The 27,288-nt window shown below is 52.7% G+C and overlaps 10 protein-coding genes across 10 annotated transcripts; 4 read left to right on the forward strand and 6 right to left on the reverse strand.

Annotated features, from left to right (window-relative positions):
• Positions 1–92: 92 nt before the first annotated feature.
• On the reverse strand, positions 93–3,683 carry P153DRAFT_284222 (splicing factor 3B subunit 1; the record flags this gene model as incomplete). Its single annotated transcript, XM_033663311.1, has 1 exon — positions 93–3,683. One exon carries the CDS (start codon positions 3,681–3,683, stop codon positions 93–95), a length of 3,591 nt encoding a protein of 1,196 aa, XP_033527302.1.
• A 908-nt stretch (positions 3,684–4,591) lies between these two features.
• On the reverse strand, positions 4,592–5,934 carry P153DRAFT_354360 (uncharacterized protein; the record flags this gene model as incomplete). Its single annotated transcript, XM_033666499.1, has 3 exons — positions 4,592–5,349; positions 5,399–5,742; positions 5,789–5,934. 3 exons carry the CDS (start codon positions 5,932–5,934, stop codon positions 4,592–4,594), a joined length of 1,248 nt encoding a protein of 415 aa, XP_033527303.1.
• A 280-nt stretch (positions 5,935–6,214) lies between these two features.
• P153DRAFT_364176 (uncharacterized protein) lies at positions 6,215–7,711 on the forward strand. Its single transcript, XM_033667541.1, has 2 exons — positions 6,215–6,574; positions 6,635–7,711. Exons 1-2 carry the CDS (start codon positions 6,250–6,252, stop codon positions 7,543–7,545), a joined length of 1,236 nt encoding a protein of 411 aa, XP_033527304.1. The 5' UTR covers positions 6,215–6,249; the 3' UTR covers positions 7,546–7,711.
• Positions 7,712–8,084: 373 nt separating this feature from the next.
• Positions 8,085–8,754, reverse strand: P153DRAFT_354362 (uncharacterized protein; the record flags this gene model as incomplete). The annotated part of the gene is made up of 2 exons (XM_033666500.1): positions 8,085–8,303; positions 8,359–8,754. The coding sequence occupies 2 exons, from the start codon at positions 8,752–8,754 to the stop codon at positions 8,085–8,087; spliced, it is 615 nt and encodes a 204-aa protein (XP_033527305.1).
• A 396-nt stretch (positions 8,755–9,150) lies between these two features.
• P153DRAFT_420808 (NPL4-domain-containing protein) lies at positions 9,151–12,942 on the forward strand (the record flags this gene model as incomplete). The annotated part of the gene is made up of 4 exons (XM_033672266.1): positions 9,151–9,372; positions 9,419–10,883; positions 10,935–11,191; positions 11,751–12,942. The coding sequence occupies exons 1-4, from the start codon at positions 9,164–9,166 to the stop codon at positions 12,940–12,942; spliced, it is 3,123 nt and encodes a 1,040-aa protein (XP_033527306.1). The 5' UTR covers positions 9,151–9,163.
• Positions 12,943–13,250: 308 nt separating this feature from the next.
• P153DRAFT_354365 (uncharacterized protein) lies at positions 13,251–13,829 on the reverse strand (the record flags this gene model as incomplete). The annotated part of the gene is made up of 1 exon (XM_033666501.1): positions 13,251–13,829. One exon carries the CDS (start codon positions 13,827–13,829, stop codon positions 13,251–13,253), a length of 579 nt encoding a protein of 192 aa, XP_033527307.1.
• A 1,841-nt stretch (positions 13,830–15,670) lies between these two features.
• P153DRAFT_364178 (uncharacterized protein) lies at positions 15,671–16,853 on the forward strand. The gene has a single exon (XM_033667542.1). It carries the CDS (start codon positions 15,963–15,965, stop codon positions 16,464–16,466), a length of 504 nt encoding a protein of 167 aa, XP_033527308.1. The 5' UTR covers positions 15,671–15,962; the 3' UTR covers positions 16,467–16,853.
• A 541-nt stretch (positions 16,854–17,394) lies between these two features.
• On the reverse strand, positions 17,395–21,463 carry P153DRAFT_393868 (HET-domain-containing protein; the record flags this gene model as incomplete). Its single annotated transcript, XM_033671272.1, has 4 exons — positions 20,763–21,463; positions 19,045–20,716; positions 18,184–18,979; positions 17,395–18,115 (listed from the first exon to the last, which is right to left on the reverse strand). Exons 1-4 carry the CDS (start codon positions 21,444–21,446, stop codon positions 17,395–17,397), a joined length of 3,873 nt encoding a protein of 1,290 aa, XP_033527309.1. The 5' UTR covers positions 21,447–21,463.
• A 716-nt stretch (positions 21,464–22,179) lies between these two features.
• P153DRAFT_382546 (kinase-like protein) lies at positions 22,180–25,056 on the forward strand (the record flags this gene model as incomplete). The annotated part of the gene is made up of 3 exons (XM_033670156.1): positions 22,180–22,201; positions 22,987–24,146; positions 24,199–25,056. The coding sequence occupies 3 exons, from the start codon at positions 22,180–22,182 to the stop codon at positions 25,054–25,056; spliced, it is 2,040 nt and encodes a 679-aa protein (XP_033527310.1).
• Positions 25,057–25,086: 30 nt separating this feature from the next.
• On the reverse strand, positions 25,087–26,209 carry P153DRAFT_176619 (uncharacterized protein). The gene has a single exon (XM_033662339.1). The coding sequence runs from the start codon at positions 26,106–26,108 to the stop codon at positions 25,374–25,376; it is 735 nt and encodes a 244-aa protein (XP_033527311.1). The 5' UTR covers positions 26,109–26,209; the 3' UTR covers positions 25,087–25,373.
• Between the last annotated feature and the right edge of the window lie 1,079 nt (positions 26,210–27,288).

Genomic DNA, 27,288 nt, shown 5'->3' on the forward strand with positions numbered 1-27,288 from the left:
ACGATGCGAGTTTTGCTTCCCCCCGAGCAGCCAAGCGGCAAGCTCGTCGAGGGCAGAAAAGTGGGCAAAGTACAGGGAAGGTATCGCATACCTCAGATGAAAATATCCAGCTCATGTCTCCTCACATCCTCGTCCTCGAACGTCGGGTACGCAGGGACCATCGCATCAGCGTTCTGGACATACGCGTCGTTGTAGATGCGCCAATACGGCTGGCGGACTTTCCTGGCAGGGTGGAAGAGGCCAGCCCAGATATAATTCATGACGAGCGGGGTGCCGACAGCGTTGCGGATGCCCTCGATAGCCTCTATGATTCTGTCGATGACGTGGGGGCTAGTTTCGAATAAGTTCGGCCAGAGGAGGTTGAGCAGGTGGATCATAGCGTCTTCGCAGTCGAGGCCGACGCAGCCGAGGGCGACGTGCTTGACGACCGAGGCGGCGGTTTGACGGTGCACTTGGTCGCGGTCGATGAGGGCGTCTTCGAGGAGGGGCGTGATGGCGTAGACGTAGTCTTTTGCCATTTCGCCGATGTATTCGAACATGAAGGAGAGGGATTTGAGTACGCCGTTTTGCACGTTGAGTTCCGGCACGCGGTACTCGTTCATGAGGGCGGGTAGGACGGTGAAAGGAGCGCATGTTTCGGCCACGATACCGATGGCGACAGCTGTGCACACACGAGATTGACGCTCCTGCACACGGAGATTGCCGAGGAGAGTTGCCAGTACATCTTGAGGGCCAATGGCTTTGGCGATGTAACCGAATGTGTTGTTGGCGGCACGTCGGATGCCCTTCTTGTGTGCTTTCAGCATGTCCAGGAGTTCGAAGCAGATTCGCATCCATTCTCGAGGGTTGACGTAGTTTGCACCTCGATCAGCAATTCTGCCGACTAGGTCGATTGTGTTTTCCTGGACCTTTTCGTGTCGGTTGCGAAGAATGGGTGTTAGACGGGGCAACAAGTCCTTGATGGGCGGTTGCATGGCATGCAGACCGACAACTGTGACGATGGCACGAAGAGCACCCAGAATGGAACCAAGAACTTCAGGGTATTCCTCACCAAGGTACTCGTACAGTGCTTGCGCAAGCTTGATAAGCTGGGGGTCTTCATCGCACTTCTGCATGACGAAGGTGATTCGCGAAATCAGATCTGCAGCCTGCTGGCGCACCGTGGCAGACTTGTTGTTCAGTCGGGCGAGGACAGTAGCAACGATCTGTGGGAGATAGGTCTTGGTTCGCTCACCCAGCGCGTTGACCACCGTAGCGAATCCATCAATGACTATGGGGTCTTCAATGGTTTGGTCTTGGAAGGCTACAAGCACACCATCAATAAGCTGTTCCTCCAAACGCTGGTCGACATCGTGGGCGCCTAGGGTGCTGATAACTTTGTCGATGGTCTCGACTGTCATCTTGCGGTATGCTTCGTTCTCGTCCTTCATGTTATTAACAATGCGGCCGACGATTTCAGAAACACCAGCTTTCTGCGCCAAGTCGACGGTAGTGTCAACCACCTGTCGGTAGTTACGCTTGTCGAGGGCCATACGTCGTACCCAGAAGTGCTTGAAGAACTCCGGCAGGACGTTGTCCTTTAGGTAGACTGGCGTGACACCTGCCGTATTCGAGCATTGCGATACCACCTTCAAGACGACCTTCTTCATCTCTTCGTCTGGAGACTGGAATTCTCGGATGACAATCTCCATGATCTGGCTGGTGTAGTAGTTGGAGTATTCTTCGTCCATGAGCGGAATGACATAACCGACAGCCTTCAGGAAGGATGCAAGGGCCTTGCCACGCTGGCGTCGAGCACCCGTCCACAGAGGGTTGAGGATGTCGTCGAAAGACTCGATACCGTACGGGCTTGCAGCTTCAGCGAGAGCAGCAAGCGCAAGCGCAGTGACCATGCGGACCTTTGGCTGTTCGTCGTTCAAGTTCTCGCCAATGCACTCAACGAGCCCCTTCAGGTGAGGCAGGATAGCACAGCCCATCAAGATGGGAATCTGCTGGATAATCTTTACACCAGTGTGACGGGCGTGCCACGACTTCTTCGACCTGCACACAGCTCGGAGGAAGGGAAGGAGCGCTGGTATACCGAGGGCAGAGGCAACAACGGCGAAAGCTCGAGCAGTGGTGTTTCGCACGTATTCGTCCTGGTGGTCCAAGTCGGGACGCATTGTACTGATCATGTGTGCGAGACCTGCAGCCTTTGCGAGGTTGGAAATGATCTCGCGACCTTCAACACGAGCGTAGTAATCCTGGTCAATGAGGAGCGGCTCAATAACGACCAAGATCTTGTGAACGTACGGACGGACGAGGTCATCGAGCTTGTACAGAACACGGTCAATGACTTTGACTAGCAAATGGCGCTCCTGGTCCTCCAGCGTACGCTCCATCAGCAAAGGGAGGATCTGGTTGAAAAGAGGGCCTGCGCCGAATTGGCGGGCGTTGTCTGTGAGTTGTCGCAGCGCAGTCTTTCGCATGGGTGGTGTTCCGTTCTTGACCTTCAGGAGAAGTCGCATGATCTTGCGTTCCTTGAGCTCATCTACCGTCATCTCGTTCTCGTCGGCGCCGTCGGTCAGCTTGCCAAAGTACTTCATATCCTCGTTCTTGAAGAATTGCAGGTCGCCCACGCCTGGGATCTCTGTTGGCAGCTGCTTGCCCATTGCGGCCAAGCTGTTGTCCGCTTCTGGGAGCAAGAAGCCCTGGTATCCTGTGGGGAGCGCTGGCATGCCCACTGGTCGTCGGACTGGTTCATAGCCCGGAGGTGCCTCGAGGACCTTGTAGCCCTCAGTTTCACCAGGGAGCATCATGTCGAGCTGCTCGTCGGACAGTGGCGCATTGCGGTTCGAGATGTCTGTGCCAAAGGCAAACGAGGGCATTGCTGGGCGCGCGCCGTTCGCGACGGGGGCGGGTGTCGCAGCGCCACCAGAGGGTGCGACTGCGGTTGTGTCCCAGCGTGATCGCACTGGTGCAGCGGCCTCGGGCGCCTTGTCTTCCTCTGGGCCTGGCGACCACCGGGACCGCTTCTTGGTCTCAGGCTCTTCCTTTGGCGCCTCCTCGATAGCCGCAGCTTCTTTGCCGTCGCCCTCGTCCCACCGTCTCCGTTTGCGCTTCTTCTCCATGGGCGGCGTCTTGTCGCCGTTGACGGGTGGGGGCGCGTCGTCGTTGAGCGTGGGCTGGTGGTCGAGCACCTGGTTGCCGCCCTCCTTCTCCCGGTCCTCGATGAGCCTCTGGACGCGTGCCTCCTCGCGCTCCAGCTCCCGCGCCTTCATGACCTCCTTGTACGACATGCCGCCCTCCTCGCCGTCCTTCGCAAAGGGGTCGGCGCGTTCGGGCGAGAGGGCGCGGTCGAAGCGTCGGCGCTGGTAGTCGGTCTCGCGCGAGGCGATCTGCGCCTGCTTCTCGCGGCTGTCGAGGATGTCGGCCTCGGCCGTGTCGCCGTGCGCGAACTCGTTCAGCATCTCGTTGGTGGCCGTGTACTGGCCCGTGAGGCTCCGGCCGTTGAGCTGCACGTCGTCCATATCGTCGTCCTGGTCCTGCACGGCGATGGACGTGTCGTAGCCCGAATACTTGTCGACGCCATTGCTGCCAAACAGCTCCTTGTCCGACGCCTCGTTCAGCGACTGCTTGCTCGACGATTCCCCGCCGCCGGAGCCGTTGGCCGTTGAGTTCTTTCCTGAGCGCGGGCCGGCCATTGTGCTGCAGGTTTATTGATTTGGGTATGGTGAGGGAGTCGCCGATGGCAACTGGGCTCGAAAGTTTGGGGATGCTTTGTCGGTGGTCGGTGCGCGCGGTGCTTATATAATCGTCCAGAGCTCCATGGCTTCCACGAGAAGAGCATGGCATGGCTATGATGTCTTTGTCTCAGATGACTTATATTCAAATACCCTAGGACTGCCTGTTTCTACCTATCCACCCTTATCAACTCAATCTTATTACTATGCTGCGACTCTCTACATTCTGCTATCAAAAATTAATATCTATCTTTATCTCACGCATCAAGCTCCACCAAACAAAAGACTCCATTTCCTAATACTAACCACCCGAGACTACACACACCCCCACAAACACAGCAGTTTCACCAACCTCTACAGCTCACTCCACTTCCAAGAACATTCAACTCCTCCAACTCAAAACATTATATAAATCACCCAGACAAATCCCATCTAACCCAACATCAAGCCCGGCCTATTCTAGTCTACTGCACCACACCCAACGCCTCACTGCCATATGTCACACCCCGTCCCAAACCCCCTCTAAGCCATCCTAAGAAAATTGCAAGTTGAAAGGACATACTTTACTAAAGCGGCATGTGAAACTCAAAGAATGCGGGATGGCAAAGTAAAATCTCCTTTGATAGAAAACTGACTGACATACATGAATTGCTCATGCTAGAAAAAGTGGCGATTTCACCTACATAACCTTTGGTCCCAGTCTACCCTACCTCCCATCAATGAAAGACCACAAACTCCCACAATGCCGCTCCACCCATAGACCAACCCATACGCCCCAAACCCAACCAAGACCGCATGAGCGATACCCCCCTACCCGAACCCCCCCATCCCAAAAAAACGCTACAAATGCTGCAAAAAGATAAAAACTCTCAAGGCCCACCCCTCGGCTGCTGTCGATGCTCCACAAAGTTAAACATATTGACCTGAACACCGACATAACGAGCTTGCTTTGGATCGTAGATAGCTTTAACTTGGAGTGTTATGCGCGCACGGTCACCGTAGACTTCTATCAGGCCCAGGACGTTGAAACAGCCGCGAGGAGGCTCGGGGGCGTACGGTTTGAATGCCTTGCGGAAGTCTTTGCGGAAGTCGCCGAGGTCGAGCGTCATGTCTTTGGCGCGTGGTAGGGCGATGCCGACGTCTTTGGTGGGACTGTCTGAGGGTGATGTGGTGGTTTGCGGTGTGCTTGTTGGTGGGGAAGTTGATGCAGTGTTGGGTGGTGTGGTGACGGAGCTGGGTAATGCTGGGTGGTTGGGTAGTCGTTGCAGCATGCCTTCGTAGAGTGCGGTGTGCTCAGGCTTCACTTCCCAGCCCATGTATGCTTTGAGGCCCTTCCAAGATTGCTCAGCCTTGCGCTTTGTGTCCTGGTAGAGGGCAGTGCCGACGGCAGTGGGATAGATGAGCTGGTTTAGACGTTGGTGGGCGAGGTGTTCTACTGGCCGTGTCGCCCTCCGCCACTCCAGGTCTTCTGTCAACTCGATACCCGGGCGCTCGAATTCGGGAGGTGGGCCTGGGGGGAAGTTGATGTCGATCCATTGTTTGCCTTTGCTGGAATCGACTTTGCCAATGGTCTTGACCCATAAAGCGTCCATGACAGCTGAGGTGCGCACCATGGTAGCCAGCTCTCCTGCTCGGTGATTAGCGGGGTCCTCTAGAAGGCGTGTCTGGGTCCATACCGCGTATCTTGTTGATCCTTGCGCCGTCTGTGGCGATCTTTCTAAACTCCTGCCACTCTGGGTCTGAGCCTCGCCAGAACATCCTGGGTGCTGGCCGCGAGAAGCCTGTGGGCAGGAAGAGTAGAACATCATCGTAGTCTTCATCATCGTCATCGTCATCCTCCTCTTCGCCAGTCGCCTGTTCCCATCCTGCGTCAGGTTTGTCTTCGTCTTGGTTTTGGATGGAGTTGCCTGGACCCGGGGGCTTTTGCTCCTTCTCTATAACTTCAACTTGGACTTCCAGGCCGAGGTATTGTATGATGCTGTACGAGGCCCACGAGACTGCGACTATGCCGACTAAGCGTCTGGAACATGAGTGGATGGGCAAGCAGTCGGGGAGGCGCAACTCACGATCTGCTGACAAAAGGCTTGCGTATGCGGAAGCGCTGCACCGTCACAGTCTCATGGCCGTTGCGCGCGGCGGACTGTGCTATGCGCGACGAGGACACCCTGTTGAAGAGGGAGAAGTTCCTCCGCAGCACCTGCGCCTTGAACATGGATGGATGGGGCCGTTGCGGGGAGAAAGCGGGTTATGACGGAGAGGCGCGGTTGGTGTGAGCAGACATGAAGGCGCGGGGGATGTGGAGGTAGACGTGGACGAGGACGGGGGCGGCAGCGACGGTTATTCGGGTTATAAATAAGAGTGCATGTCTGGCTTGTGATGGCAGAGGGCAGCACGGCAAGGCTGAGCGTGTCGAGTGGCGGCGCAAGGACGGCAAATGCCGCCGTCGCAGCTTCCCTGACGTGTTGGACAGGATCGCTTGCTGCTGCAGCTCACAGCATCCCCCAACCCATCACCACCACTCGCCACGATGAAGCTATCCTGGGGCGCCCTTGTCTCCTCGCTGTGCTGCTCGGCCGCCGCCGCAAAGACCGGCCATGTCTTCGTCCACGACCCGGCGACGCGGACCTCGCCCCAGGCGTCGTCCCCGTCGCTCAATGTGGGAGCCGCTGGACTGGTGCTCGCCCAGCGAGTCGGCCTGTCGCGCTTCTACACCATCAACTACCAAGATCCCGCGCTCGTCCAGCAGATCAATGTCCTGAGCGGCCCGCAGCAGAAGCTGTTTGGCGGAGAGGATGCGGACAAGAGCCGGGCGCATGTCTTGGTGTGGCTGGAGGACGTCGAGGACGCGACTGGTAGGCGCAATTACACGGATACACACACAGATGCAGACACAGACTGACAGTGCGCGACAGACATCATCAAGGACGCATCGGCGTGGTCCTCCGACTTCACCATCCCCTACCCCCCGTCGCCCTCGGACAACAACCTCCTGATCGAAAACTTCATAGTCCAGGCAGAGTCGCTGCCCAAGTACGCAGACGCCAAGGGGCGAACCTACTCGGCCGGCATCGAGCTGGAAGCCGCCCTGTCGCCCCTCAAGAAGATGACTTTCCACAACGAGTACCTCAGCATCTTCCGCGCCGATAAGAGCGACGCCTTCAGCCGCGACACCCTCGCCAAGAAGCTCAACTCGCTGCTCGCCTCCCAGGACCTCGCCATCACCGTCGTCCTCATGCCCCCCTCGTCCTCGCACACCAAGCGCGCCGCCACCCCCGACGGCACCTACCACCTTCCCTCCGCATTCGCCGCCTCCCGCCGCGTGCCGTCCGAGAAGATCCTCAGCCTTGACCCCGAGCCCTCGACATCCCCCAACCCCAGAGTCCCAGACCTCGAGGAATTCCCCACCGCCATGGCCGCCAACAACACGCCTGTGCGCGGCATCCTGCCCAGCTGCTTCAACACGCTGTCCATCTGCCAGCAGCGGACGCAGAACTGCAGCAGCCACGGCGAGTGCAAGCTCCTGCACAAGGGCCGCGGCTCCGGCAAAGACGCCCAGTCCACCGACTGCTACGGCTGTGCCTGTGTGGCTACGACCACGTACCTGAGCGAGGACAAGGGCAAAGACGGCCCCAAGAAGGTCACGTACTGGGGCGGCCCAGCGTGCCAGAAGAAGGACATTTCCGTCCAGTTCTGGCTGTTTGTCGCGACTGGAACCGTTCTGGCTTTCTTGATCTCCAGCGGTATTGGCATGTTGTACTCTATGGGCGCCGAGGAGTTGCCCAGCGTTATTGGCGCGGGTGTCAGTGGGCCCGTCAGGAAGTAGATGGCTGTGCGAGGTATGGTTGAATGAGATGATATGGAATAAGATGGGATGAGATGAGATGGAAGGAAGTAAGGAAAGGGTGGGAGTGTACATGGGGTGTACGGCGAGTGTCTAATCCGTCGGAGAGAAGAGCGCGCGAGCTTGTACTACTATTACAGTGAACGAGTTGGATTTTGGGGGCTTTTATATTGGCGTCTAGTAGCATATCAAATGGATTGATTTACATGAATAGACTTGCCACTCGAGCATGTTATGTTTGTGGATTGAAATACGCATACACCTGTCCTTTGGAAGAATGCCTCACATTAGCCAGTCATGTCTGACTCTGGACCTGAAACCTGAACCTGGACCTGACCATGCACCTAACGCCAGCAATGCAGCAAACACAGTCATGCAACCCGACCCGACTCGACTCCGCTAAGCTAAAGCTAAGAAAAGTACTTCTTCCTCGACGCGCCGGGCGACGCCGCGACCAACTCGCTTACCACCTGCTTCTCCTCCTCAACCTCGCTCTGTACAAATGCATCGAAATTGAAATCCTAGTTTCCGTCCTGTTGCACCAGCACGGCCTCGTCGTCGTCGGTGGCCTCTGTGATTTGGTGCGGCTGGGCCGAGGGGTTGCGCTTGTCCCACCACTCCTTCTCTGCGGGCAGCTTGGCGTTGATTTCAGCGAGGCGCTCGCGGATGTGGTTGTTCTGGGCCATTTCAGAGGCGGACTGGAAGATGGTCTGGCCCCAGTTAGGGGCGAAGGCGTTGGCCTGGACGATATGATTAGAAACGTGGGAAATTGAGGGGAATAAATCGTAAACATACTTCCTGCACGACATCCCTCAGCTCCTCTTCAATCTCCTTCTCCGCGCGCTGGAACCGCTGCCACAGGTCGTCGCCGACACTGCCCCGCTGCAGCAGCACCTGGATGGCCTGCTTCGCGTTACGAATCTGCACAATGCGGTGGATGTCTTCTGTTGCGCGGCGCAGGAGGGCGGCCTTGAGGATGCTGTCTGGCGCCCGCGGCTCTTCCATGTGCAGTAGTGAGAGGTAGACGTTGCGCTGCATGTGTGGGGGGAACCAGGGCTCGAGCGAGGCGGCGCTGGCGGCCTTGCGTTTGCGGTACAGCGACGAGAAGACGGCGAGCGAGCCGACGAGGATGAAGAGGTAGGCGACGGGGATGGTGAGCATCACCCAATCGACGGCGTCAAAGGGCCACATGTTGGGCGTGTGTGTGGGTGTGAAGGTGGTGCGCCGGCGTGGCAGTTGGTTTGGCGAAAGTCGCTGTGGTGTTGGCGAGGGGCGGTTCAAGTGAGCGGCATGCAAGCAGAGGAAGGGACCGTGGGCTACGGGAAGGCTCAAAGGGCGTGCGGGAGGGTTCGTCCGTGTGCGCCGCTGTTCGATGTTGGATGTTCGCTGTTCCAACAACTGGCCTTATCGGCAAAAGGCCGGAGCAGTTTCGCGAACCCCGGTTCACGCACGCGTCATTGCCTTCTGCCGCCTTCGACGCTGCAGCACCACTCACTTCACCGCAGTGGCTTTGTTCACTCGCTCTACAAGTCCTGAACGCCTGCACATCCCTGAACCTAGTCTTCACCCTCACTCAACCCCACCGCAGCACTACACGACCATGATCCTCCGGTTCACCAGCAAAGACGGCCTGTTCCGGCTCAATGTCGAGCCCACGACTGCCTTCACCGATATCCTGCCCCAGCTCGCGGAGAAGCTACCCAAGAACACGGACATCGAGAGCATAAGCGTGGGCAACCGCCCCCAGGGAGGCGACTTTAGGAAGATAGCTTCACTCAAGGGCGTCACGTTCCAGCAGGTTGGACTGTCGTGCGTAGCTTGCCCTGGCCTGTTTTCATAGCTGACACTGCACTAGAAACGGCGCACAGCTCTTCCTCAACTTCGACGAGCAGGCCCCGGTATCAAACGGCCATGGTGCAGCTCCGGCAAATGCATCCCGCCTGAATGGCAAGCCAGTCGAAGCCTCCGATATGCCCTCCGTGCCCCTCGGCGGCCCCGTAGAAGTCATCAAGAACCCGTGGGAGGTGGTCAAGCAGTCGCCGCTCGACGACAGACTGGACAGGCAAGACGGCAAGATCCCACGGAAGCGCGACGCGAGGATGTGCACACACGGACCCAAGGGCATGTGCGACTACTGCATGCCGCTGGAGCCCTACTCGGCCGAGTACCTCGCCGAGAAGAAGATCAAGCACCTCTCGTTTCACTCCTATCTGCGAAAAGTAAATTCTGCCAAGAACAGGCCGGAGCTCGGCAGCTCGTACATGCCTCCGCTCACCGAACCATACTATCGCGTGCGACCAGACTGCCCATCAGGACACAAGCCGTTCCCAGAGGGCATCTGCACGAAATGCCAGCCTAGCGCTATCTCGCTCAAGCCGCAGGAGTACCGCATGGTTGATCACGTCGAGTTTGCTTCGATACAGGTTGTGGACGATCTCATCAACTTCTGGCGAAATACTGGGTGTCAGCGGTTAGGCTTTCTGTATGGCCGGTACGAGGAGTACACCGAGGTGCCTCTGGGAACGAAAGCCATCGTCGAGACAATCTATGAGCCGCCGCAGGTCAACGAGGTGGATGGCATTTCGCTGGGAGATTGGGACAACGAGAAAGAGGTCGACGAGATTGCTGCACAGTGTGGACTTCAGAGGGTGGGAGTAATATTCACAGATCTGCTGGATGCGGACAAGGGTGACGGGTCTGTCATCTGCAAGCGCCACATCGACTCCTACTATCTATCCTCTCTTGAAATCATCTTCGCAGCGCGGTACCAGGCGAAATACCCACGGCCGTCCAAGTGGAGCGAGACGGGCAGGTTTGGGTCGAATTTCGTCACCTGTGTCATCAGCGGTGACGACCAGGGACAGATTGGAATCTCGTCCTATCAAGCCTCGAATGCTGCGGTCGAGATGGTGCGAGCAGACATTATCGAGCCTTCAGCGGAGCCGTCAGTCATGCTTGTCCAGTCGGAGGACGACAACGAGGCCCTCAACCGAGCGCGGTACATTCCTGAGGTGTTTTACAGGAGAATCAACGAGTACGGGGCGAATGTTCAAGAAAGCGCCCAACCCGACTTTCCTTACGAGTACCTTCTCATCACGCTTACTCATGGTTTCCCGTCTCAACCAAATCCCCTCTTCACTGGAGGCAAGTTTGCCATCGAAAACCGCGATATCATGGGTGAGATGCCTGATATACCAGCGTTGGGCAAAGCGCTCAACGCTAGGGCGAACGGTCTTGCGCTCAACACTACAAGTGGCCTCAACGCCATATCGAATTTCCACTTGCTTTGCTTCATCCACAGTCTAGGTATCTTGTCGCCGGTAAGTTATTTCTTTGCGAAGCTCCCAACTACTACTCACCCCGTGATCTAGGATGAAGCCTCCCTCCTCTTCAAAGTCGCCTCGACTCACGATGCCTCAGAAGGCTCAGCGCTGCAACACACCAGCGGCTGGGCCACGCTGTTGACGGTCCTCAAAGAAAGTGGTGAGCGCCCCCCGAAACGTTCTTATCAGTCTCCGTCTCTCACCTCTGCGGCTCACCGCGAGCTGAGGAGGCAGCCTTCTTATGGTTCCGACTCCGATTCTGTACAGCTGGCTAAGAGGGTAAAGGGGGTTAGTCTGAAGGGAAAGTAGTTGACTCCCTGACAACTGCAACTTTCTCCTGCGGCATGACCCTTTTTTTGTAGGTCCGATCGAGCGCTGTTGCGCAGGTTGTTCGCTTGCGTACACGGCACCTGGGTGGATGGGCTGCGCTGGGATGCGTGCATGGACTGGCGTCGGGTGCAGATGGATAGGCGTTAGCGTTCGCCTAGGCGAAAATAGAAGCTCGTGAATGCAAGATATCAAATCGATTTAATATTAGGCTTTTATGGTTTTAATGCTGGTAATTTATGTTTGAATATCACGTGTAACGTGAAGTCGCGTTGTTCACGCGTCGCGCGTTGGCGTTGATCCTTGCAACTCCTCCCAACCGACCACGCAGCACCACATAGTGACGGCAAGACACAGTCAATATACTCCAGCCAACCGAGTTCAATCCACGACAATGGCAGACTTTTTCAACATCAAAGCACGGCAACAAGCCGCCGCTCACGCTAGCTCGTCAAAAGCTCCCACAACCAAGCAAGAGTCGAATCGCATGCAACCATGGGTTGAGAAATAGTGCGTCCCTTGCTGCAATACAAGGAGTCAAATGCTAAAACCGAACACCAGCCGCCCAAAGACCCTCTCCGAAGTAACCGCCCAAGACAACACGATCCAGATCCTCTCGCGCACACTACAGTCCTCCAACCTCCCACACATGCTCTTCTACGGGCCCCCCGGCACAGGAAAAACCTCGACCATTCTCGCACTTGCCAAGCAGCTCTACGGGCCCGAACTCATGAAGAGCCGCGTGCTCGAGCTCAACGCCTCAGACGAGCGCGGAATCAGCATCGTGCGGCAGAAAGTCAAGGACTTTGCGCGCCAGCAGCTCAGCACCGCGCCGACGTACAGCGTCATGGCCGAGGACAAGGAGGGCGGCGAGGGCAAGATGGTGAGGTACAGGGATCTGTACTCGTGTCCGCCCTTCAAGATCATCGTGCTCGACGAGGCCGATAGCATGACGCAGGATGCGCAGTCCGCGCTGCGCAGGACTATGGAGACGTACAGTAAGATGACCAGGTTCTGCCTTGTGTGTAATTACGTTACGCGCATTATCGATCCGCTGGCGTCGCGGTGTAGCAAGTTTCGCTTCAAGAGCTTGGATCAGGGGAACGCGGTGAAGCGCGTGTCGGACATTGCGAGGCTGGAGAACGTGGGGCTCGACGAGGGCGTCGCGCAGGAACTTGTTCGAGTCGCGGACGGTGATCTGCGGAAAGCTATCACCTTCCTGCAGTCTGCGGCACGGCTCGTAGGCGCCACGCAGGGGCTGAAAGAAGGCAGTTCTACGAGGAAGAGGAAGATCATCCCCGACGACGATGACGACGAAGACAACACTAACACCCCCGACGCGATGGACCTCGACCCCCCCTCCACCACATCACAACAATCATCCACCGTCTCGCTCCGCGCCATCGCCGAAATCGCAGGCGTAATCCCCGCTCCCACGCTCTCCTCCCTCACCACCTCCCTCTTCCCCACGTCCGCATCCAAAACTATCCGCTACGCTGAGATCGCGCGCGTCGTCGAGAATATGATTGCTGAGGGGTGGAGCGCCACGCAGACGCTCGGCCAGCTGTACGAGACGGTCATGTTTGATGAGCGGGTGGAGGATGTTAAGAAGGTTAGGCTTGTGGCGGTGTTTAGCGAGACGGATAAGCGGCTTGTGGATGGGGGGGATGAGCATCTTGCTGTGCTGGATTTGGGGGTTAGGGTTGCGGGGGTGTTGTGTGGGGCGTAGGGGGCTGGAGGGGGGAGGGGTGGGATGCGATGGGATGCGTGTAGTAAAGACTATCAAGACGAAAGTAATGTACATGTTCCACACGCTGCTTTACTCGTTGTTCGTGTGGGCAAAACACATCTGTCAGTCAGTACAGCCCGAAAGTAAACCAGAAACCATAAAAACAGAGCAGAGCGAGTTCCAGACCCGCCTCATACACATACACCTCCCTTTCCAACCCCAACCCACCTATCCAGAAAACGCCAACGGGTATCCCAAATCCACACTCCCTTCCCACCCACAACTCCCAGTAACCCACCTCCGACCCCCTACGCAAAAGCAAAAAACCCAACCCCAACCCCAACCCAGCAAACCCCAGCCCAAACCTCCACCCCAACCGCCCTCCCAGCGCCCGCGGAAAACAATCCAGACGGCACCGCCGTCTCCGTCGCCGTCGAACTAGACGTAGACGTAGCCAGACCACCCGTCCCATTCACACCCCCACTTATACCCGTACCTATACCCGTACCCGCATTCCCACGCCCCACCGTCCTCGTAACAACCGTCGTAGTCCGCGAAGTGAGGCGTTGTGTGGTCGTCGACGTTGGTGTTTCGCTCTCAAGCAACTGCGGGACGTCGCTCACGGCCGCAGTCGAGGCGGATGGAGATGGAGAAGTGGACGTAGAAGTGGACAAGGGGTACAGCTGTGGGAGCAGCTCTTTGACGTCAAGCGGGAGGTCGATGTACCACTGCGGGTCTTGGCTGGCGGTTGGGAGCGCGGCGGAGAAGGAGGAGGGTATGCCGGTTCGGAGGACGGAGAGGAGGGAGAGGTGGGTTGGGTTTAGGGTTTTTGGGTCGAGGGTGGCGAGGGTGGTGGGGAGGAGGGTGGTGAGGATGAGGAGCTTCATTGTGGGGGTGTTTGCGATTTGTGCGTGGTGGGTACGATGTAGATTGTGGATGTTGGCTGTGAATGTATGTAGATGTAGATGTATGTGGTGGGCTTTGGCGAAGAACGCGGTGCTCGTGTCGTTATTGTTGTTAAGCTGTGAAGGAAAGTGCGATCAAGTCGAGATAATGTTTTGGGGGAAAGAACGTGGTTTTCATATGACAACAGCGACGAAAATAGCGACAAAGTGAAAGTAAGTTGAAATGTGAATCGAAACCACGTCCCCGAGGCAGGCAGAAACGCAAACAAAACGGACCAATGCCGTTCCACGCAATCTCCCCGTGCGGACTAGTTCATGACATTGTTACTTGACGCAGGAACCGTACTACGGAATTGTTTGGAGTATGCAGAGTATGGAGAGCTTGTAACCGTCGGATATTGCCTCATGTCGACAAACGATTGACGGGGAACTGGACATGCGACCAGTGAAAATTAGGTGAGCGTGGGGAGAAACGAAAAGGGAAGAGGGAAATGAGAGCACGTGGGACGGGAGGATGAAAGACGGTACACGGGGGATTGTAGTGATACGTTTCTGAGGAACATGTTGGAGGACGGATGTTTCAGTGCCTGGCACTGGCGTAACAGCCGGGAACGAGAGGAGGATGATAGGGGGACATGTTATTGAGAACGTGTCGAACGTGTTGAGTGACCATGCGAGCGCAACATTCCAATGAAGGGCTTTTGTGCGTTGTTGTCGACGATGTTCGTGAGCGTTGCTTTCTGCGTGGGTGTTGTGATTCTTGCGCTACGTCTCACCATCTTCATCTCGGACGACGCAGGCTATTGTTTCGTTTCAGGAGTCGATTTGACGTCAAATATAGCTGCCCAAACAAGATGTAGTTCGTCGATTATCGTTCTGGACTGCTTGAGGGTGTTGCGCTGCGCTGAGGTTGTTGGAACGGGGATTTTGCGTGCAAATTCGAAGAGGTAAAACGAGAGAGAAGGAAGGAGAAATAGACTGAACTCGCATCGCAGAAGTAGAAAACATATCGCCTGGATTTTACGTATACAATCATTAAACAGCACAGAAACAACCTTCCTGTTATTTTGCTCGGTCAGACGAGTTTTCTACGTACTCATCATCCACAAAAACTAGGCCTGCATAGCGGAAACATGATTGAAGTGACAGAGCATGACAGACTCAATAATCGATTGAAGATAGACAGGCGCTTTTGTTGCAGTTGAAACGATACATGTGAGATGTGAAAGTCGATTCCAATTTGTTTACGTTCGAATCTCCAAGTTCTAAGGCACGTGATGATGTCGTCATCCCGATTTCTCGTGTACTGAACCTCGACCTCATCGGCCCGACACACATTGACTTCGTACAAGGCTCTGGTGATGGTAGGTCGATTGCGCTCTGGAAGTCCAATCTGACCTTATGCACTCAACAACCACGCAGGAATTGATCATGTTGCCTTGACTCCTACACAGCTACATATCTGACGCGTGGATATCAACTATTGAGTTCACAACACCTTCATAATCCCAACCTTCCATGGCCGTTCTTGTTCTCGGTCAACGGCACACCTTCCCCAATAGATTCTTCGTGTGCAAATGGGGGATCTTTTGGCGAATGTATAGTCTGGGAAGCAAGCGTAGTTTTCGTACCGTCCACTCACCTTCACAGTCGTTTGAACTTGCATCGTCTGACGTAGCTGCTATACGGCGCAGACGCGCAATACAATCCCTTGGCAAGTGACGACAAAGAGGTTTCTAGGAGTGGCGTCCGGTTGTCCGGCTCTCTATCCTCATGGTACTCACTAGCTCAGTCTAGTCGAAGTGGGTCCGGCCGCGTGTATCACAACATCTACAGAGCGCCTTCGTCATAGCGTTAAGACTTCATCCAAATCGCTCTGAACCATCTTGAATAGTAGTCCAAGGGTGACGCGGCCCAAAGACGAGCTGTGGTTGCCAGTCTTAGTGACGTCCAGTGACGTCGCCTTCCCAGACATACAAAGCCCTCTATAAAGATACACCTATTCTTGAATAACTAGATATCACACTCTACAAATCATCACATCAACACATAAACAGTCAACTCAAACTACAACACCTACCCAACTATACTCAAGACGATAAAAGCTACTCCATCATGGGTCTTATCCACAAAGTCGAGGAGAAGATTCTCCACAAGAACCAACACCCTCAACAACAATATCCTCAGCAACAAATGCAACAGCAGCCAATGCAACATCAGCAAGGCGGCCAAGGTTTCGGCGGCGGTATGAGCAGCGGACACCAGGGAGGCGGCTTCGGTGGACAACAGCACGGAGGTCCCCAAGGCATGGGCGGCCAAGACATGGGCGGCCAAGGCGGATTTGGTGGTCAGCACGGAGGCCAGCACGGAGGTCAGGGCGGAGGTCAAGGCGAATTCGGTGGAGGTCAAGGCGGATTCGGTGGTCAGCACGAAGGCCAGCACGGAGGCCAACACGGAGGTCAGGGCGGAGGCCAGGGCGGATTCGGTGGCCCAGGAGGACAGGGTGGAGGTCAAGGCGGATTCGGTGGCGGTCACCATGGCGGTGGAGGCGGTGGCCAAATGGGCGGCCATCAGGGAGGTCCAGGTGGAGGCGGTCGCGGAGGTCCAGGTGGATGGTAGAGAGACTAAGAGCGTGCTCATGATGTTGTAATACCCTTTTAGCTGTTGTTTACGAGAATGAAGAATTGCCGGATCAATTTCGAACGTTTTGCTTGAATGGAGGGATCTATGGAATATGGAATTTGTGACAAGTCCATCACGTTTTTGTTTAACTACTTTTCTACAGAAACGCTTTGTAGCGCCACTAGTGCTTGGAAACCTTGTAAAGCGTAATAACTTTTGTAGAAGGAAGATTACCAGGAGGTATCGACCTGATGACTCTTCGACGGATGTTGACAACGATCGCTCTTGATTACGTGGCCATTCTCACAAAAGGACATAAGATAACAATTTAGTTATTATCTATTAGCTAGAAAGACGTACATCTAGGTTTCCTGTCTAAAAGAGCCATGTTAATAGAATTCTAGTATCTGCCTGCGCGGCCGCCAGCTAACTACCCCTACAGACCAGTATTTATCTGCGTGTCTTTTGTGCGTTTGGTTCCTAACCCGCCCCTTATCAAAATTTCGCATAGCGTCAACTTCTGAAAGTCTCTTGGTAGATTCTTTTTGTCTCGTTCATATTAATTGGCTTGCCATCCACAGCGAAGCTGATTGAAGTCTTGCGTGCTGGACGATTTTCACTCGCTATGCACAGTACACATAGAATCCTTGTGCATCAGTACATTATAAGGAAGAATATTAACCCTAGCTAAAAAACATAAATAAAGCAAGGATAAAGGCGGGTAGACGTAAAACGGTATATATTGTTCTTATGGGTAGTATGGCCATTAGATAATAGGTGAAAAGATGCGCTTCTGCGAACTACTATGTAATGAGTTGTACTTTCATTTAGTGTGAATGTCCTCTTAGCAAATACTAATAACGGAATTAAGTATTGAGATTGTTCTTACTATCGACTATCAACGCAATTGGAAGAGAAAACTGATTCAATGGATATTGACTGATGTGGATTCAGTGGCAATACACCTCCCTGGCAGATAGCCTACGCCAACTCTTTCAAATGAGCTGGTTCTGCTGCGTCCAGAACCGTTTGTTGGCACGACGAGCAGCACATAATGTCTCTTGTCACTAAGAGGCATCGATCCTTTCTGGACTCCCAATACCACACAAATCGTCTCATATTGCTCAGCATATTCTGGAAGATCGAAAATGAAAGTACTCTGACGCTCACTGGCTGTATCCTCGTTGTATCTTTGAGCCACCGCGGTAAGTGTATCGGTTCCATCACTCTTGTCCGAGCGCGACCATGGCGACTCTATCTTCTCCCAATCAATCCTACCAAAGTCCAGGCTGAGATAATCGATCCCGCCGGTATAAGCCATCCACGACCAGGACGGGACACTGACGCCAGTAAATTTGATCCGAGTGAGACTAGATGTATCGCCTCCACGGTGCCATAAGAGGCTCCGAGCGAGTGTGCCTTGAATTGTGTCTTCGTATAAGATGCCATATCCGCCCTTGACGGCCATGGTGCGAAGAAGACGTTGCTGTAAGCCGCCGATAGCTGCGGGCCGATCGTACGCTCTGGAAAGACCAAGGCGCGAGTAAACCCGGTAGAGCTCTTGATATCGCTCAATCCTCTCACGTTGTGGAGCCGAGAAGAGGATCTCAGGAAAGTTGGGGTCCCCGAGCAACTTGGCTGATTTGCTGACATATGCGTTAGCAACCTATCGACTGGAACAGCCCCAACATATCTGTTGGCAGACTATACTTACTTGTTCATTTTGGTTAATGTCTCGCATCGCACACCATTACCGCATTCCCAATATGTTTGGTTCTCTGTGAAGAAGATGGTGCGACGAGCAAGAGCATGCTCTTGTAGCACCCAGCCACGGCGGTTTAGAGCACCCTCCAACACATCAGACTTGAAGTTATCGATAGTCTCGCAAATATGAAAAGGAGCTTGAGAATCGGTCTCGCGGACAAGGGAAACATGGTCTCTTTCGATGCGTGCATGCAGAAACCCCGCATAATGGCCACTGGCACAGCTAGCCGCAATAACGCAGTATGCTCCGCTGTAGTAGATCTCCATCCGTTTAGCCTCTTGTAGGAAGTCTCCATCATCACCCTGGATTATACAAAGGGAGTCGATCCAGAGATATCGATGTCCTAGAGCTCGTGTGACACGAACAGCATCTTTGAATGTAGCGGGGAGATCTTCAAGTTTTGTACCAAGGATGTGGTCTGCGAGATTATGGCGCGTGGTGGAGTAGTGAGGCGGGTTCTCTCCCCATTGATGGGATAGTGCAATCCACTTTACAGTGTCTTGTTTCCCTGTTTCCCATAGGCGAACCATGTCATTGCTCGTATCACCGACGTCGATAAGGCGTGTTGGTATTTCCTTGGGTGTATGTGGATACTCTTGCCTCGCTGGCATGCATGTCGATCCTTGGTGCTTCTCGTCGCAATCGTCGAGCCACCGACGGATGACTTCGAAATGTATTGAACTGCCAACATCAGGAAGCGTAGCAAATCCGATTTGGATACTGTTTACAGCCGGAACGCGGTACTCTAGGGCAACAATGTCAGTTTCAAAATGCCGATTGTTAGCTTCAAGTTTTTTTGGGTCAGCTTACCAGGGCTACGAAAGAGTGAAAGCACCGGGATATGACCACCGTTCATCATCAATACAGATCCGATTCTCTGAAACTGAGCAGTAGACACCGAGGTACCTTGATTTCGCTTGCAAGTTCGCCATAGTAGGCAGCACAGATCGCACTCTTGCTTTATGGCGCTTGACAACAAGTCTTGGACTTGGTAAGTGATGTTGAATCCTGGGTTCCAGACACGGTCGCGAAACTCCTCACACTTGTTGCATAGATTCGAAGAGATGCGAGTTTCAGATGACGACCTATTCAAGCCATTGGAAGCGGGCAAAAGACTTGATACAAATTCGTTATCTACCTCGAACTCCCATATGTTTGGGTCGAGATTTGGATCGTCGCCATAATTGATTAGACTGGGGACAGGTACGGCAAGTCCCTCTTGTAGTGACTCGGTGTTCTTCGTGTCTGTAGTCGTTAAAGCGATTAGTGATAGCTCCAGATCCGTGGGCGGTTGTCGATCACTTTCTACGGCTTGCCAATAACCCTCAATCTCGTCTGTGTACATAATGTTCTCTAACATGTCAAAGAACTTAGTCGCACGGAGCCTTTGTGGTTCTCTGAGATCCGATCCAGGTTTATCGTCGCTGTCTAGGTCGAATTCAAAAGTAGGTACGGTAGCCGTAAGAGTGCTGTCGAAGTCTCCTGTCTCCTGAGGCTGTGACGCACTAAGCTGATTAGTCGTACTTTCTTGATTCAGCTGCGTGAGAAGCCGTTGTACATCAGGCTGCTGAGGGTTGTCGTCGTTAAAGGTACCTCCCTCCTTAGGAAGCTTCACAACAAGCAAACCTGTCCTGACGATCTGTAGCAAGTCCCCGAGGGCGGTAGCGCCGGCCTTACATGATGGATCACGCGCCATGTGGTCGATCCAGTATTCCACAACGCTATGTACCTTGGCCACTTTCTTTCCTTTCGCATTGCTGAGCTGGTAGAATGGTGACTCGCCGTTCGATTCATTCTTTACGCTTTTGTTAAATCGATCCAGCACGTCATAGCCGTAGAGGAGCCAGACGATGAACTCAAGGGTAACACAACCCATGGCCCATATATCATAAAGCCGGGACCGACGGAACTCTGCCTGGCCCAGAAGTACTGCTTTGACTCCAGTCTCAACCTCGGGAGCTTCGTAGCGGCGGGTGGCAAACTTGGCTGTAGTTTTGCTATGACGCAGTGCAGTCACAACGTTATGTATCTTTGCCTCTCCCCAATCACCGATCTTCAGTCTTCCAATTCCATTGGAATCCCGAAACCAAAGAATATTTGCTGGCTTCAGATCGCCGTGGCGATACCCTCCGCCGGTCAACTTTCCATCCTCCTCGAGATAGTGAGCAGCACTCAGCGCATCAGCGAGTCCCAGGAGCTGTTTTACCACCGCCTCGATCAAGGGAGCCTCCAATACGGGTTGAGGAGTTGCCTTCCACAGGTTCAATAGATTTCCACCATTGGCCCATTCGAAGATCAGGTGGTGTTCCGGGTCTTTAGCACTACCACGGCGGAAGGCAGTGATGAAACGAACAATGTGTTCATGATTCAACTCGTTCATTCTCGCCAAAGCCCCTACCTCTTTCTCCCAGTGAGTGACAACATTCTTGGGATCTGTTTCGTTGTCCACTTTGATTTGTTTGACGGCAACCATGGTTTCAATCTGCATAAGGTCAGTATAAGAAGCGTTTCGGTTGTTCTAGTCCTACTTTCTCATCCGGATGCAAAAGACTTTTTATATGATCTTTGTGGATTTCGCACTGGTAAACGTCTCCAAACGCGCCCTCCCTAGAAATAGTCTGCTTGGAGATGAATGGCAAGATATGTTTCCCAACATCCTGGCTTGGATGATCTTTGTCAATCCGGAAAATCGGTGCGAGAAACTTCCATTGAGCCTCTTGGAAATCGTATATCTTGGCCCATCGTCCGGCCCAGAGAACATCCTGTGTCTTGGCGTCAACAGGCCCTTCCATGGCGACGAAATCGTGCTGTATACCGTTGCTTGAGGCACTTTTGAACTTCTTCGACGACCAGGGTTTGATAGGCAAGTTCTGATCGCTAAAGTTGTTCCTCCGGAACAGTGTCATTGCTTTATGCAATGGTCGAAGATCGATGAAGGCACATATGGCAAATACCTTCTTGGCTCTTGTTTCAACAAAGTCCACCAGTATGATGTCCTCTTCGGTCGGCTTCTCAATCCCCAAAATATTTCGAATTGAGGTTTTCGTTGTGAGTCGGGCGAGAATTCCATCAGGGAGAAAATAATGACCTGCCGTGTCGAATTTGCTCTGGATCATGCTTGTCTTTAGAGCATATAAGACATCGCCTGATAGGTCATCCTCGTCAGGGGAGGAGTTGCTCCCATCTTCAGAATCCGAATCGTCAGAGTCCATCGCTGAACAGACCTAACCTATCACTCGCGGTGTCGCAGCAAGTCGCCAAGGTTCCAATGTTATACTCTTATTGTCTACCGATCGCAACAGTGTCGACACTCCTGTGGAAAGTTGTAAAGATGTCTTCGGTAAAGATTGCTATCTCACAAGTGGTGAACAGCTCCAGTGGGAAATGTCAAACAAGATTTAGTATATAGCCTGCAACATCTATCCCAGCGTATATCTAAACAGGAAGAAGAGGCGCCGAAGGTGATTTCATGCTTATCAAGCGCCTTTGCTCCACGAATGAGCGCTCAAGATTGTAAAGACGGTGTGCTGCCTGCTAGCTACATGCGAAGGTATTGGTCTATGTCTGTATCCTTACGCCTAGATGTCTACCTCATCGCAGCCAGAACAGACTCATGACGTCGCAGCGGTTGCCTACTTTGAGAACAGGCTAATGTGTTGAAGAAGGCAACGGAAAGCTCCAGGGTTAAACCTTGGGGCGGACTTCGTCATGTGTGGGGGCGAACCTCGGGTCGAAGGTAGGTATTCTCAGCTCGGTAAAGATGGAAGAATAAAAGCTCTTATCTTAGGAAAACTCCAGACGCGGGTGTGATTGATCATGTGATGCGGTCGGCACAGCCATAAAAAGGTCCAGCGAGTGCCCAATAATTTGAAGATTTACGAAGCATTAGTCTTGGTGAGTTTGATATACCTATGGATTGATAAGCTCACAGTTGTTACTTTCACGATGTCTCTAAGCTCCTCGCATGGTAAAGCCGATCAAATGAATACCCACTGTAGCCCGCAGGGGAACATGATTACACGCATGAACTGTGGCACATCCACCAGTGAAGTCGCATAAAAGCCCGGCATTGACGATGTCAATTGTGGAAGGCGCGTGTATGTTCGGCGCGTAACAAGGGCCGCTACAACCAAATCAGGCGTGGTGATGCAAGGTCAAATGCAGGGCACTATCAGCGGGGGTTTACATGCAGACTTCGCAGGCTAAGTTTGTAGCAAGTCTTGCCCTTTTAATTTGGTGGCGCCTGACAATGTATCGGTTTGGCAAGCCAACAACGTAATAACGACGTATTGGCAGGGCTATCAGCACAACTCAGCTATTTACAAGGATGTTTCAAATGTACGCCCGCTCTCGATCACACAAGCTTGTTGCCGCTCATGAATTTCTTCGTGTGCAACCATAAATTCATTGCACAGTCACTATCCATTGCATCGCGCGTCTACACCACCACTCATTCGTCGTGGGAATATCGTTCGCATGAATATGCATGATGATCGATGTCAAACAATCGAATCGCCCCGGAAGAATTCCTGATGCAGACAACGCTAGAGCACTTCCAGGACGTTTGCAGAGCCTTGGAATATCGAGTTTGTCGAACGATTCAAGTCTGCTTTGTACAACCAATGAGATCCCAACCGTAAAAGTTCAAAGTGTCTTGGATGGATTGCCGTTCAGAGGTAAACTACACCTCGCTGTACCTAACAGTAGATAACGACTAAAGAACTCAAGTATTTGATCGCTAATAAAGTACAGGTTCAGGTTCAAAACCTGTGGCGGAGTCTCTGATTATTCCTGTATCTTCGACCTCTGAGTCTTCAGGTGACAACAGCACACTAGTAGCAGGTTGTTTTGATGACTATTCGATTGGACTTGACCTGTCATACACTCAAAATGACAGTCCGTCTGGTTCTCATGTCGAGTCTCATAAACCAATCAAAGATGGGCCTGCGGCAACTCAGATTGTTGAATTAAAAGAGGAAAAACCTCTCCCTGAGTCGGACTTGCAAACGTACAACGTATCAATCACTGCCGTCGCGCCAGCCCCACGGAGGTCTAGTCAGATTGACAATACTCGACGCATTCGATCGTCGATTGTCGACCGTCTACCGTGGAGATCTGACAATAAGAGATACTCATTTGTGCCTGATGTATTAGTGGCCAATGTCCGGCAGAGCATAGAATGGTTGAATCTGGGGCAAGCTAATACCGATGATCGACTACATAGTCTGGAAGACCAACTGAAGGTATCTATGGAAAAATCGAACGTATCTCATCGGAAGTTCCTTCCCCGATGCCAATTGGATAGAATCATCACTCAGACGTCGGTCGAAAATGAGCTCTCAAAACTGAGAAACCTACCACGAAAATACATCCGCGCGTGGAAACGACTAGCCAGTATTCCCGTCGAAGAAAAGCAGACCATTCGCCGCGGCAAAGGTCATATTCGTGCGGAGTCCGACTCTATGTTATCAAAGCGGCTTCAGCATCCGAAGGAGCCCCAGGAAAAGCTATACCGCAAGGTTTTTGCCATTTTGTTATTCATTCGCCGACCATCTCGGATATGGTCGTTTGTCGAAGAAGGCGTCTGCGACGCTGATCTTCCACTGATGAAAGTCCGCCGACCAGGCGGACTAGAGGGCCGGTTTGACCTTCGTCGGGAGAAAGACCGCGACACCCCATTGCGGTGCTTGAAAAAATGGAGGGACGGTACTATTTGCGATTTCGAAGAATATCAGTGGATTGTTCTTGCTCCATTTTTCCGAAAATCGAATGGAAAAGACGTCCCACATGTTGAGCTGAAACCGGAGCAGTCGCTTCCTTTTACTGACTGGAGACTGAAGCCACGTGGAGGTTATGGCCAAGTGTATAAGGCCACAGTTCATCCTGATCATCATGCCTTCGACAAGGTAGAGGTTTGTGCCACCTTGCAACGGTGCAATACGGAAGTTGTTAATCATTCTCCAGGTACCTCAAGGAGTTGTAGCAGTGAAAGCGTTATTTTCCAGGGACAAAGATGCCTTTGAAAAGGAATCGGAGATACTGAAAAGTTTGAGCAGTAAAAACCATAAGCACGATCATCTCGTAACTCTTTTGGCGACTTACGAGCAATCGAGCATCTACCATTTGGTGTTTCCTTGGGCTGATACGGATCTGGAGGGGTTCTGGAAACTGAATCCTGATCCATGTATTGATGACCAAGATATGGCTCAATGGTTGGTGAGTCAATGTCAGGGACTTGCCGAGGCCTTATCAAAAATTCATCGTTACGAGACCCGATCAGACACCACCACACTTTACCAAGCGACACGGCCACGGCAACGCAAGGCCATGAAACAATCAGGAAATCTACCAAATAACATGCGTTTGTTTGGTCGTCATGGGGATGTCAAGCCCAAGAACATTCTTTGGTTCCGTGATTCGAAGCCGAATAGCAGGTATGGCGTTTTGAAAATCACTGATTTCGGGATTGCGGACTTCACAATCAAAGATACAGGTCCGACAGTTGAACCACCCAACTCCCGCACATATCGATCGCCTGAATGCGATCTTGATCCTGGCGGACTCAGTACATTGTGTGACGTCTGGGCTCTAGGATGCATATATCTTGTGTTCGTTACGTGGTACTTCGAAGGGTTTCCAGGAGTAGAAACGTTCGCGAAAAAGCGACAGGCCGACGGCAGTTTCTGGCACAATTCTGATGACGATCATTTCTTCAAAATTGAGGTGAACGAACGAGGAGCTCGTACCGCCAGGGTAAAGAACACAGTCATACAAGTTAGTGTCCCTTTTCTCAAGAGTTTAGCAACGACTGACCTTGAGTGAAACAGAGGATAGACGAACTTCGTTCTCATAGCCATTTTACTAAACTTTTCTGCGACCTTCTTGACTTAGTCCAACAGAAAATGTTGAAAATCTCAGAAGATTGTGATAAGACTGAGGATTGTGATCAGCCTCGGGAACCTCAATCGCCTCATTCACTTCCCGTGCCTGAGTCAGAGTTAGGCAGGCGAAAAAGTTCTGGAAACATCGCCCGGGACCTTGGTGACATCCAAAACGAATGTGGTTCATTACCATCCATCAGAACATAAAGACAAGATTGTAATACATAAGTATCCATAACGAATCAATCAAAACACCAATTAATCCCTGATACCGCCTGAATAGAACTCACTTATCATCGGCCTTTCCGGTGCATAAAACTCCGTGTTCGTCCCACCCGTGGCTGCTCTACTCATCTCTTCCTCCTTCCCTCTCACGTCGACATCATGTCTATTCACCGTCCTCTCCCCCTCATTCTGTACAAAGATCCCCGCATGATCCACCCTGCTATCGTCACCCACACCACCACCTCTTAAATCCCGACTCATGGCTGCCGCCCCACCATTCAAATACGGATTCCCCAAAATGTTAACGGTACACCATAGATTCGGCCCGTCCCGCGCCTGCACATGCCCACCCGGTTGCGAATTCCCCAGTGGTGTTGACGATATCGTAGTGCCGCTTGCCGCGACATAACTTGCGAATTGTTGTGGTGGGACGCGCTGGCCGGTCACCGGGTCGCGGCCAGCTATCGCTCGTGCCTCGGCAAGGGAGTTCTTTGAGCCTTGTGGAGGTGCGACCACACGCGTAGATGACGGAAAACTCTTAGCATGGCCGTGATTTGAGAGGTGCTCTGGTGGTTGAGCGTATATGCCTGACGTTGAGGAGGCCTTTGGGTCTGAGGTGTGTGTATGGCTTGGGTGGTAGGGGTCGGCGTAAGGGTTTGAGAGCTTTTTACCGTAGATGAGTTTCTTGAGGAGGGATGGCATTGTCGTGACGCGTGATGTAGTTTTGGTGTCGGTTGATGCTTGTTTTACTCGCACCGCGAAGGTCATAAGTGATCCTTACAGACCTCAAGAAGCGCTTTCGCTGCTTTTGTGCTGCCGCCCCCTTTCCTCATTCTGTTTTCTTACGCGGGTTCTTGACCTCTTTCGTGCCTTGCCGAAGGATCATAGGGCTGTTGTAGCCTGGGCGAAGCCTGGGCGAAGCCATTAGGCCTCCCACGCTAGTACGTTTCAGTGAAAACCGATAGACTTGGGATGAGCCTTTTCATCGTATCCGTATAACTCTCGTCGTACGACTTGCTTGATGTTGCCTGAATCTGTTGCGAAACTCTGGAAACTGCATGTGTGTCGTATACCATGCCGTGCCATGCTGATGCAGAACAAGAAAGATCAAACTCTAAGTTATAGTCAATTTCTGATAGGATAGCTAGGTCTTGTTGCAGTATCGTTCCAACCCTATTGAGATGTTTACTTATCTTGGCATGCACGTCGTTTCTTTAAGGTTTCTGGTCAATCAACCTGACTCTCCTTGCTCGGGTTGAATTCAGGGCGGCGTTTCTCAAAGGCCAGAGCAAGTTCTTGCGTGTAGGCTCACCTGCATCAATTGTCGTGGACCGCTGGCAAACGAGATTAAAGGCGAGCAAAGGTACAAACTTGATTCGTGTATCTTGCTCAAAATCTAGCAGAACACCTCTCGAGTAACTCTAGTAAGAACCTCTATTTAGTTGGCAGAAAGTACTGTAATGGGTAGGAAGCTCAAAATGTCAAAAGAAATCTTATCCATCGACTAACAGTCACCTGGTACATTACTTAAACAAGGCTAAGTAAACAGAAAGCCTTGCAGTCTCTTACACAACTGCTACAAAGACCAATGACAGTACTGTATCTTATCTTGTGCTTGCAGCCGCTTCCAGCAGGGGTGATAATATTCAATAGACCACCAGAACAGCGATATTTCGATGACTGGTTGAGATGGTTGATTGAACAAGTAATCGAGGCATAAAGCCGGACTATATGCCCAAGGTAATTGGGATGACTGGGGCATTACATAATGTTCAACTGATGATGGCTGCGGGCCCATACTAAACAGTGTAGCAAGCGGGGACTACGTTTAATGACAGGATTGATTGACATTTGTATGTGATTACGAAGGAGCTCGTTTTTATTAAGTCCCCGCAGAGATGATGTCATGTAGAAGACGCACCTCCACAATATATTCTACATCTCAAAA

Source organism: Dothidotthia symphoricarpi, assembly GCF_010015815.1.
Source record: "Dothidotthia symphoricarpi CBS 119687 unplaced genomic scaffold P153scaffold_4, whole genome shotgun sequence".
Classification (NCBI taxonomy): Eukaryota; Fungi; Ascomycota; class Dothideomycetes; order Pleosporales; family Dothidotthiaceae; genus Dothidotthia; species Dothidotthia symphoricarpi.

Bases quoted from the DNA above. Each gene is read 5' to 3' on its own strand.
- P153DRAFT_176619 (XM_033662339.1), bottom strand. From the start codon at position 26,108: ATGACCTTCGCGGTGCGAGTAAAACAAGCATCAACCGACACCAAAACT.
- P153DRAFT_364178 (XM_033667542.1), top strand. From the start codon at position 15,963: ATGGGTCTTATCCACAAAGTCGAGGAGAAGATTCTCCACAAGAACCAA.
- P153DRAFT_364176 (XM_033667541.1), top strand. From the start codon at position 6,250: ATGAAGCTATCCTGGGGCGCCCTTGTCTCCTCGCTGTGCTGCTCGGCC. The intron at 6,575-6,634 runs GTAGGCGCAATT...AGTGCGCGACAG, and splicing joins GGACGTCGAGGACGCGACTG to ACATCATCAAGGACGCATCG.